The 12,125-nt window shown below is 33.9% G+C and overlaps 1 protein-coding gene across 1 annotated transcript; it reads left to right on the top strand.

Moving 5' to 3' along the window:
- Positions 1–1,233: 1,233 nt before the first annotated feature.
- On the top strand, positions 1,234–11,553 carry LOC121327360 (DCN1-like protein 1). Its single transcript, XM_041271334.1, has 7 exons — positions 1,234–1,310; positions 4,748–4,964; positions 5,539–5,707; positions 6,104–6,234; positions 6,335–6,417; positions 8,258–8,354; positions 8,940–11,553. Exons 1-7 carry the CDS (start codon positions 1,308–1,310, stop codon positions 9,014–9,016), a joined length of 777 nt encoding a protein of 258 aa, XP_041127268.1. The 5' UTR covers positions 1,234–1,307; the 3' UTR covers positions 9,017–11,553.
- Positions 11,554–12,125: the final 572 nt, after the last annotated feature.

Consider the following 12,125-nt stretch of genomic DNA (forward strand, 5'->3'; position numbering starts at 1 on the left):
CTAAACATGGTCAGGAAGCAGATGATCAAGTCACACAGCTGATCCTCTAACCCCCTTTGGTCTCACACTCCGCTTCCTGATACTTAGTCAGATGGTGCATAGAAGAGGGGTGTCCACTTGGTGGTTATGCATGTCACCACTTTTGAAATACAAACGTATGTGTACAAAGGCCTATGAGATCTGTATACCTTTCCTTATATATGTCCTGAAGTGTAATCAGCTTACGATTAAACATTTTTACTGGCCTTTACATGGGAAGCTGACACAGGAAGTGCCAGAGTACCAGAAAGCAGCAACTGGAACTTCCCAAAGCTGCAGTATGATATTTGAAAAACAGAACAAATTAAAGAAAGAACCCCCCCCCAAGCCCCCCCCCCCCCCCCACACACACACACACACACACACACACACACACATAGCACAAAATAAGGTTTTTATTAACCAACGAAATTGGTCTCTATATACTGTCCATATTATTATTATTATTATTATTATTATTATATTGTCTATATTTATATAAATGTCAGAACCACAGTCTTGGTTAGCACCAAGTATATATATATATATAATATCTATATATATATATATAATATATATATATATCTATATGATATATATTATTTAAATATCTTATATCAAACAAATTTTTGTAAGTAAATTATTATTTATTTGTAAACAGTATAACGAATGTGCAATGTAAATAACCAAGAGGTCGTCCACGACGTCACAAGTTTAAGTAAATCCTTGAAGGAACAAATTTATGTCTTAAGAAGAAAAAACTTTTCAAGTGTATAGTCTCAAAAAAACTAAAAACAAACAAACCAAAAAAAAAATGTCAATAACTTTATTGGAGTTTTTTGGTGTATGAATATTGTAAATATAACAGTGCTATAGTAATACCATAATATATTATACAAATCATCTTTCTCCTGTATCATTAAAGAATGTAATTTAAAAACAATTACGTGAAGGTTACCATTTATGGTCTGAAACTAGTCAATTAGTTTAGATAAGGGCATTGTTATTTTTATGAAATCTGCTCAGGCAGTGCCGTAGGTAACAATATAAACTTGACCATACTGGCAGCATTTATTTTGAATCATGTCTGGGTCGAGTGCATTTAACGAAAGCTTTGTTTGACAGGGACGGTGTCGGCCCCAGGTCACAGTTTGCGAAAATACTGAGTGGAGGGCAAATCGAGAGACTCGCAGCTTCCAGTGCTGCCGAGGCTACTCGTGGGTAGTAGTGGGGCTGTTGTGTGACAGTGCGCATGAGCAGGAAGAAGTAGTGGAGCATTACACACAAACATGGTAAGTGGAATTTAGTTTGAATTTTCAAAATACCATAACTACAATATCCATAGCGAATGGCATGTTTTATTTATGCCGCTCAGTGTGTTTTGTTCGGTTTACGGTTTCCTCCTAGTTAGGGTTGAATTTATTGTTTCTATAAAGCTGAAAAGCAGAAGATGCCGGTTTCGCCGTGACTATTTGTTCTGGCGCTCAGAAAAGAATCGAAACCATGAAGGCGTGCGCAGTCGAGGACCGTGGATTACGGGCCTAGTCGTGGTTGGGCTGTTAGGAAGTTAACCTGGCTGTAGCCTCTTTTATTCAACAACAATGTCAAAATAACACATGCGTTTTGACACTGTGTTTGTTATGTGCTAAATTATCTACACATCACCTGTGATACTATAGTAGCAGCACAAGGAAGAGTTGTGTTGGCTAGAGTAAATGTCTTTTAATTATGTTACATGTATTCTGCAAATCGGTAGGTTTTGTAACCTTTTGGCTTTCACACATTCTAACCCGAAAACAAGCCTGACTTTTTGAGTTGTGTAATGTTTCATTCTTAAATCTTAAATGTTATGCTTTTTAATTGTATATTGGTCTTGCAGTATGAATGGCACGATTACTTCTTCATTTAACAGTGATCAGCGTACTGTATCGTGTTTGTATGTAACATATATATCAAAATATACAAACATGTTGGTTCTCAAGCTTATGGGGGGGGGGGGGGGGGGGTTGCTATACACCGAGGTAGATGTAAATGGTCCTACAATGATAGATACAGCGTATAGTGTTTCTCGCATTAAATCTTCCGGCAAACAACTGAGAACACTTCTTTACTGTTCTTTTGTTATTGTTACAGTTTTATTTTGTACATTATTAGAGCTATTTCAAAAAGAGACTTGTCCAGGTCTCTTCATCTGTGTAATGTACTGTACAGTATGTGCTTCTATGGAAGAAATACACATCTGTCATTGTGTTTCATTAATGTTTGTGGAGATGAACTGTAAAAATTGCAACATTGACATGAAATGCTAGTGTATTTAGCCCTATACACCACTTTTTAATCTGACATGACAAATTAATTACGTGAAATATTTATGTATACATATTTATAGTGACGATGTCTTTACTGTATATACCTATTTTAAAAACTTTTAATTTGATTCAAATATTCCATATGGGTTTTGGACCAAAACACACTTGAATATCTTTCTTTTAAAATGAGATTTATAAAACTCGTTGGTCTGAGAGAAATATTTTGCACTCCTGAGACACCTCCATGAGTATGCTAATATCTCTGTACATTTTGGCTGGTCAACACCCCAATTGCATCCCTGCTATTTTCAGCCTTAGAGTAAAGACAGAGTAGTATCACACCAGTGACCTAAACCAAGCCCTTGAAGTGACGTTCCTGGCCAAGACCTTGGCTTTATTTATTTATTTATTTATTTATTATAAGCATTTGGATGAACACTACAGCTTACAGTAAAGCAGACATCAAACATAAGTTTCACAGGAACTATGTTGCTCAGTCACTGGTCCTCAGGCAGATACCCCAACTGTACAGTAAAGTTAAGTTCCAGAACTACACCTGTGGTGCTGTATGTTTTGTTCTGAAAAAAATCAGTCTTCCCTTTAGAGATTTTACCTAATTGCATTGAATTTCTCTACCAGAAACCAAGCTTTAGAAATACTCTCCAGAGTAATCAAAATGTTGATGCATTCTTGCATCTAAGTTTTGAAAAAGCATGCTTAAAAAGATACTATTTTTTAGCTGGTTTGTATGCTGTTTTCCATCATCTGTTTTTTTTTTTTCATTTACCTCAAGCTGCTTTTCCAATCAGCCCCCACTGCTTTGCTTCATTAAGTTATCTTCTAAAATTTGCGATCTGATCATTAAGCATTAGGCTCCATGCCTTAATTACAACAGAGGGTATTGGATTTGGGATTCCTCACTGTATTTTTTTACAACTTGAAGGTTGATGATGTAGGTGGGATATTTATTAAGCATGACAACATTATAAAGAAATAAGAACAAAATAATAATGAAGCAAATAAATAATGGAAAATGTGGGTACACGTTTGTTTAATTTGTTAGTAAATTAAATTGAATGTGTAAAGTAGGCTTTTGTGAACAACATTGACTGTGGGAAGGTCTATACATATCCAGTATCTAAAGTAGTAATTATAAAATGCATGCTTACACTGATTGAAATTAAGAAAAACAACAACACATGCATAGTGCTGACTTTAGCTTGGCTAAGGGTTTGGTTGCTTTTACAAAATACAGGCAAGAAATTGAATTATTCTGATAAGTTGATGATTGAATGTCAGTTCTATCAGAATGTCTTTAAGGGATTGAAAACCACCAGGCTAAAAAATGTAAACCTGCTTTAGCTGCCCTAACTCTGTATTATTTTTATGCAGTTCAATGAAGGTGTCAGTAAGTGTGGAACATACCAGAAGGATTAATACAGTCAGGACGGTAGTATTTAGACCAATAATTTTAGACTCTTTTCTTACAGGTTTGCCAGAATTTACCTACAATCTCGTGTTCATAGCAATCAGAATTACTTTTTCTCTGTTAAAAGAGAACACATTATTTATTTTGTCAGTAAAGACCTTTATCAGTACTTCTTATCAGAACTTGTGTATGATGAAAATGTGAAAGATGATTGATTGTATGTCTTTAAAAAAAAAAAAAAAAAAAAATTATTTACAATTTTTTCAATTCATTTGTTATAGAATATGCATTGAATACAGATGCAAGGTATGCGTAGATACACCTTGTTCTTAAACGTATGCAGAGAACATGTCATTGCACCAGGCTCTTCGAAAACACTATGAAAAACAAAGTAATTGGAAAAACAAACAAGTAAATATGCAGGCTACAGTATCAGTTGTTCTTTCAACTGTTGAAACCAATATAAAGAAACTTAACAAAATAAATACAATAGGGATTCCTTAATAAAAGAATGCTGTTTACATGTTTAAAATGAAATTACTGTGTTTGTAGAATGTCATAGTGGTAAACTTTTAACCATAACATATCCAGTATTTAGGCCTTGCTATAGTATTTATTTGACGTATTACACATACTTGTATGTTGATATATGGTATATACACGTTGTAGTTCAGTAAGAGTACTCTATTGAAGGGCTTCTAATGATGATTTTACTGTATTGCCTGTAAAGATTCCAATTGTTCATTTAAACATGCTCGCTAAAAAAATTGGTCAACTGTATCATCCCTTCTTTCTGTTTAAATGTGTTTCTATGTAGTCCAAAAGTAGATGTCAGGTTCAGTCATGATTTACTTTACATTACCTTCTGCGTTGGCAGTGACTATATTCTCTCTGAAAATGATCTCCAGCGGCACGTCATGGTAAGTCCAATCAGAATGAGAAAACAAAACAAAGAACCTTGTCCAGCTAACACGCTGTTTGTCCTCCACAGAACAAGCTGAAGTCCTCACAGAAGGATAAAGTTCGTCAGTTTATGATCTTCACACAATCTAGTGAAAAGACTGCAGTGAGTTGTTTATCTCAGAATGACTGGAAATTAGACGTTGCCACTGACAATTTTTTCCAAAATCCAGAACTTTACATTCGAGAAAGCCTAAAAGGGGCATTGGACAGGAAAAAGCTAGAACAGCTCCACAGTAGATACAGAGGTGGGTGTATGGGCTTAAAGCTTGCATATGGATATGCAAGCTATAAAATGGATGATGTTTTTAATAAACAAATATTTAAGCCTGTTTTTTTTATATTAAGTTTACTGTATTAGGTATAATGTACAGGGATTGCATGTTGCATGTTATATTTGCAGTGCTGTGTTTTGTAAGGAGAATGCCAAAACACTGATAACAGTTTAAGGGCGTTGTTATAAGAGGTTATATACAGTATAAACATGTTGCTAATTGTGCTATTAGCAGTTAAAGATTTGTATTGGCAATACTAACAAATACCAATAGACTTTTGAACGATCTTGTAATATGTTGGAAGAATGTTATATATATAAAATATGATTCATATCTAACCAGTTGGAACAAATACTTAAAGAAAAATGTTATCAGCATTCCCTGTTCATATTTTTCCATATTAATTAATGGAGCAAACTATGATACACACAGACATTAGGAAGTATGATTCCACATTAGGACCATTAAAGTCCTCTGTAAAAACATCAGATAAGACTACTGCAATAAAATGAAGATAAAGTTCAAATGTTTATTGTCTTTTGTTTAGATCCTCAAGATGATAATAAAATTGGTATAGACGGAATACAACAGTTCTGTGATGACCTGGGGCTCGACCCAGCTAGTATAAGTGTACTGATAATTGCGTGGAAATTTAGAGCAGCAACACAGTGTGAATTCTCAAAACAAGAATTTATGGATGGAATGACAGAGCAAGGGTAAGTAAATGGCACAATGCATACAAGCTGTTCCCCATTTGTGTTTTTAAATTTAACTTTGATTGGTAACCCCCAGTGTAATAAATCCTCTGGCATATTTCTTCTTTATACTTTAGCTCCTGTTGTGAGAAGGCATATGGGCCATGCTTTGTACAGCAGTTATTTCTGATGCCAAATGCCATTGTCAGAAATGTGCTTTTTGCAAAGTTAAGCAGTTGTCAGTTTTAGCCTCTGTCCTTGGTGTATTAAAGCTCTCTACTGTAAAAGGTAGCTGATTCTGTTTACAAAAGTATATTAAAATCTCATCCCTACAGTGGCACTCAATGCTTATTTCATATGTGTTTTGATCATGACAAACAAACCCTTCTCATGTCTCTCCTGATTCTTGTTTATAAGGTGTGACAGTATAGAAAAGCTAAAAGCACAATTGCCAAAAATGGAGCAAGAGTTAAAAGACCAAGGGAAATTTAAGGATTTTTATCAGTTTACATTTAACTTTGCAAAGAACCCTGGGCAGAAAGGATTAGGTAAGTGTAATTCCTCTGACTTTATTTTATTTCTTAAAATACAGAATCTACTTCAATAATGCTTTTACATAATGTACCATTCCTTTGTATTTGGTTACAGATTTAGAAATGGCAATTGCCTATTGGAATTTAGTACTTGCAGGAAGATTCAAATTCTTAGATCTGTGGAATACATTTTTATTGGTAAGTATTGAAATTCCAAAATGTAAATATAATAATTTAGGAATGTTTGAAAGGTCCATGCTAGTTACAGATTTTCTTGGCGATCCTACATATGCAATGATAAAAAGCATGCATTATTTAGTGTTTTATGATAGAGGAATCAATGGTAGGTTGTTATTGTGTGTCAGTATACACTCACAGACAAAAGTATTTGGGCAGTTTAAAAAAAGAGAAGCCACAGTGGTTTCTATAATTTCTAATTGATCTATTGAAAGATATAAATGAAAGTAGAGAGCTAATTCAGTAAATTATTACATAGCATGCATAAAATGAAAAAAATAACATTCAAAAACAAATTTCTTATTTAGACAAAAGTATTTGGGCAATCAACATATTTCGTATGAAACCCATTCGTTGCTAATTATTGACAATTATCATGATTGAAAGCCAACACCTCATGATAATTATAGAATAAATACATAATCAAGTGCTGAAAAATACATTGGAAATTTGTGATTCAAAAAAGCAACAAAAATGTTGCTAAAGAGTACAGCAGCAGTCTCAAAATGGCAGCAATACAACTAAACGAAAAAGAAGAAAATACCAGAAAAATAGCAGAAAGACTTGGTTTATCAAAAAGCATTCCGTGGGCTATTATTGACAAACACAGGAGACCAGGAACTACTGCAACTAGCTCCAGGTGTGGAAGACCAAAAGAGATCTCTGCAAAATCTGGAAGAATTGTTTGAGCAGCCCTGCAAAATCCTCGGATTACTGCAAAAGTTTTGACACAAGAATTGAGAGAAGATGGTCAAGCACAAAAGAAACTGATTGGAGTTTTCTGTTGAATACTTGAAGAAATCTGATTATTTCTTCAACCAAATTTTATGGTCCGATGATTCCGAAATATAACTTTTTTCACAAAGAAAACAACAATGTGTTTGGAGGAAGAGAGGAGAAGAATGTAAAGAAAAGTTCTTAATGTCCGGTGTTAAATATGGTGGAGGTTGTGTGATGGTATGGGTTTGTTTTTCTTCCTCAGGCATTGGCTACCTTGGTACTGTAGAAGGATCAATGAGTGCACACTCATTTGTTACAGTGCTAGAAGGCTTATTGGATGGAGGTTTGTATTACAGCAGGATAATGATCCTAAGCATTCTGCAAAGTCTACAAAGGAATTTCTGAAGAAAAGGAAGATTACAGTTATGGATTGGCCATCTCAGTCCCCAGACTTGAATCCCATTGAGATGTTGTGGATTGACTTGAAGGCTGCTGTTATAAAAAGAAAACTAAAGTCGATTGCAGAACTCAAAGCTGTATATGTTTGAAGAATGAGCAAAAATATCTCCGGAAAGATGCCAGGAACTGGTTTCAAAATGCAGAAAAAGACTGCAAGCTGTAAGGGCTGCGTTCAAAGGTTCGTTCGCTAGCCAGGAATTCAACGGTAGCAGATAATATTTAATAAAAAAATCTGTAGTTAAAACATGATGTATACTAATGTGTTATTAGTGATATACATCAATTTTGAGTTGTTTTATTAATGTGTGTGTAATGAAACAACATTTGTGAAAAATAAAACTTAACATTATAAAAATAAATACATTTAAAAAATCACAGGCTGTAATTATAACGCTGAATCTCTAATTTGATGCCTCAGTAGAACAATTATAAATGAGAGAAATACTTTTGTATGCAAAGAAATGTGTGTGTGTGTTTATTATAGACTAAATGAGTTGTAGCAGCATGTTTGTAATAAGATAAAATACATTTTATTTGCCAGAGGTACAGCAAATATAAGAGTAATGTATGACGTGTTAGTTTTCATAACAAATACAGCTTATTCTCTTTTCCTTCCTTGTAGGAACACCATAAAAGATCAATACCGAAAGATACCTGGAACCTCCTCTTAGACTTCAGTACAATGATAGCTGATGACATGTCAAATTATGATGAGGAAGGTAAATCATACTTTTTTTTTTTGTATGGATTTAAATGTTTGAACTAAATCAGATTCCAACAAAAGGCTATAATTTACTACATTTTTATAATACTGCATTTTTCCGACATAGCAACAAACAGAAATACAGTAGTAACTAAGGCAGAAAATGCAGATGCAGAAATAGTGTACTAAATACACCAAAAGTGCTTTTTCTCCAAAATGAAATCCAGTGACCGAAGATTAAAAGTCTGTGCCACCCTGTATATGGAACTAGCTTAATGCTTGGATTCTGAATTTTAAAAGAAATATGACAAATATTAGTATTACTTGAGGTTGAAGTGGGTTGTTCTATTTTCCATGAAAAGGAGATGACAGCAGATCAAATTGCCATTCAAAGAATGATTAATGAGCTTCCTGCTTGAGTCAATTAAAAGTGAAAAAAGCTAGACAGGCAATACATTAATTTACTTCAATAGTAATATTTTGTGGTTCTTTGTAGTATCTTGGTGTAAGCAAGGGAGGGTCATTGCGTGGGTTTTCAGATAGCCACAGTGCATGTGTTTCTGGGCAGAAACTTAACCAGTTTGTTTGATCTTTCTTTTAGGAGCATGGCCAGTCCTTATTGATGATTTTGTGGAGTTTGCACGACCTCAAATTGGGACAAAAAGTACGACAGTCTAGCGCTGTGGAACCTTCTCCTTGAATGTACATATTTTGTACAAAGAAACACAACCGAAATTGCACAGTCAATAAAACGCTGATGACTGGACTGAGCTGAAGATCAATCCTTCCATTCTATCCTGAGGGTTGACAACATAAAAGACATTCAGAGGCATATCTTATCAGTCATCTAATGGTGGTTTGGGCTTCTATCTTTAGTATGGCCCTCCTTTTGTAATTGTTCCAACCAGCTGGAGTTCATACACTGTTTTGGACCATCCTTGTATATTGTTCTACTAGTCTTAGGTTGACGCTGTTTGTTTTGAAGCAACCATTATTTACATGAAGCACAACTCTGTCTTAATCAAAACACAAGAGTCTGTTAATGAATGCCATGTACCTTAAGTTCTTCCTTTTAGTGCTCTTACTGCTTTCCTGCTTTGGTTTTCATCCCTCTCATTTATTATGAAATCTTTGGCAGTGATAGATCAGTACAGATCGTTTGTTGGTAGTTTTGTTTTAGGGTACTCCAAGCTTAAACAAATGGTTCTTATCTGACAGTGAAAGGTAATTTGTGTGGCTAATCATTCAGTAGCCACACCTAAATTAATCGTATCAATGACCATTGAATGGTTACTAAAGATTACTAAAGAGTGCTTGTCTGCCACTAATAGGATGATGGCCTGTAAATGATTTATATAATTCATACTAGTATCATGTTTTAATTTCCTGTCTAGTCTACTTGATATATACAAATGATCATTATACATTTGTACCTTTTTTTAAAATATTATTTTTGCAAAAGAAAAAAAAGAAAACAATGCTGTTTTGATATAGCGTCTGCTGCTAAAATATTATGAAAGTGTGATTCCTTGCACAGTTATTTAAAATGCCACCTGCTGAATCAAAACAGTATTGTACTTTAAGAAAATATTTCTTAAAGGGACATTCTCCCCATCTAACGTTTTATAAAGATTTAAGACCCTTGAGCAACTGATCAAAAGAGCTTTGATCTCTTATCTGCACTCTCTTATTACCACAGCGTCTTTCATTTACAAATAAGTGACTGAACTATTGTGTTTTATATAGTTTTTTTCAGGCATCAAATGCAAGAATAAAATAACGTTGTCCAAATGATTATTTACTGACAGTTATTTTCTAAGTCTTCATACAATTGTCTTTATCGAACATAGACAGGGGAGGATGTCCACTAAAGGTGAAAGCCAAAACAATCCAGATTTATCATATTTACTTCTTTTTTAGGTTCTTTTCTACACTTATTTATAATGGAAATAAATTATATAAGCAGTACAAAAGTTGCTGCAAAAATGGATGAAAACTAATGATTCTCTTCAAGTTTACCAATCCCAATTGTGTATCCTAAAGAGGACTGTTTGTACTATAAAAAGCAAACAATAGCTTTTAATGAAATGAAAATATTTGTTAAAAAAAAAAAAAAAAAAAATGGAGAGAGCTATATTCTCATGAACTGACTTCACTGGAAATCCGTAATGCGAGTATTTCATGCACTATAAACTGAAAGTCCCTGGAAAATTTAAATGGCCTGCTTACTGCCAAACTGCATAAAGATTTCAGATTGAAAGTTTAAAGGTATTATTTTTCTTACACTGTATATCTTGTAGAGCATTTGCAGTTTTGGTAACTTTGAAGTTTTCTGTTTTACTGCCATTCAAAAATTATTTATTTTCCTGTTTTTTAAAAAGTGAGGTAAAAAAAAAAAAAAAAACACCAGGATTTTTGGATGACAGAATGAAAGGATGTTTACAAAGCCTAAACTCATGAATGTGTCGGTCCTACTCGAGCATGAATAGAGAAATTCAGAGTGCTACTGTATTGTTATAATTACTATGTAATTATAAAATAAAAATGACTGAAGGTTGAAATCTTTGTGCAAGCAGGGAAATTAATGTTATTTTGATATTCCAAAGTGTGCAAGAAACAGTTTGGTAAAGACTGGTGGTAGATACAAGATTAAGAAAATACTTGTTGGTTGATTTGACTAGGGATTCTTTTTTGAAACTCAAAAGCAGAAATATTTTTAGCCATTGTTTTGGTGACATTTACTTTTGTCCATGTGCATATATATATATTTCAGTATTTCAGTTTTCAAATCTATCAGGTTACTGCAATTCTACTTTAGGTTCTCATTATCACTGTGCTTTGAATTCATCTATTTATATTTGGTTACATGTATTTTAGAAGAATGGGGTATGGGAAAGCTATTTTTCAGGACACTTCACACAAAAAAGGGTTCAGATATTACTTCACTCCTTCTAAATATCCAGTGTTAACACTTGATAACATTCATTTTAATGAGGGAAATCTGAAACTACAACTGACTTTTTTTCTTTCTGATTTTTTTCTAAGGTTTTAAAATGATTGCATTGAATTTGGTATGGCTATAATCAAGCTGTACATTTAGTAAAATGGAATACATCTAATCCTATGCTTATTTTTCAAACTTGCTGTAAACATTCATACAAAATTGGTCAGTACTTCAAATGAAGCAATAAAAGTCAAGACTACAGTGAACTGAAGCCTCTTCTGAATGTTTTTTGTTATTTGATTTAGTTCTTGATTTCCACTCCATCTAATATTGAAATTCTGTAGCTTGTTGATATTGTACTGAAAGTAAGTGAACAATCCAAAAATATGGTCTTAATATGGGCTGGGGGTCCCCTCTGACTCACATGGTGAGAACCTCCCTTTAATAAGGTTGAGGAAGCGTAGCTTGACCAAAGGACAGGGGAATTGAGGCTCACTTACCCCCAAAGGGAACCGATGCAAAGGCATGTATGAAAGGAGGAGGAAAATGAAAAACACTAGACAGGGAAGGTGTGTGAGATTAGGGTTTAATTAGGAGATTGGTAATGATAGGCAGCAATTAAGGGTCCCAGTCTTTTTTTTAAATTGGCCATTCTGTGATTGAACAGTAGAAAAACACCTAGGACCAGATTTCTAAAGATTTTGATTATTTTTCTAAAAGCCATGATCTTCAAATTGTCTTGTGTCATTTTTTTCTTTTAAGGAATAAAACCTAAATCCCCCCCCCCCCCAAAAAAAAAATAGCATAAGAGGTCTAGTCTTTTAATTGTCTAGTTTATTTTTG

This window comes from Polyodon spathula, chromosome 14, assembly GCF_017654505.1.
Source record: "Polyodon spathula isolate WHYD16114869_AA chromosome 14, ASM1765450v1, whole genome shotgun sequence".
Lineage (NCBI taxonomy): Eukaryota > Metazoa > Chordata > Actinopteri > Acipenseriformes > Polyodontidae > Polyodon > Polyodon spathula.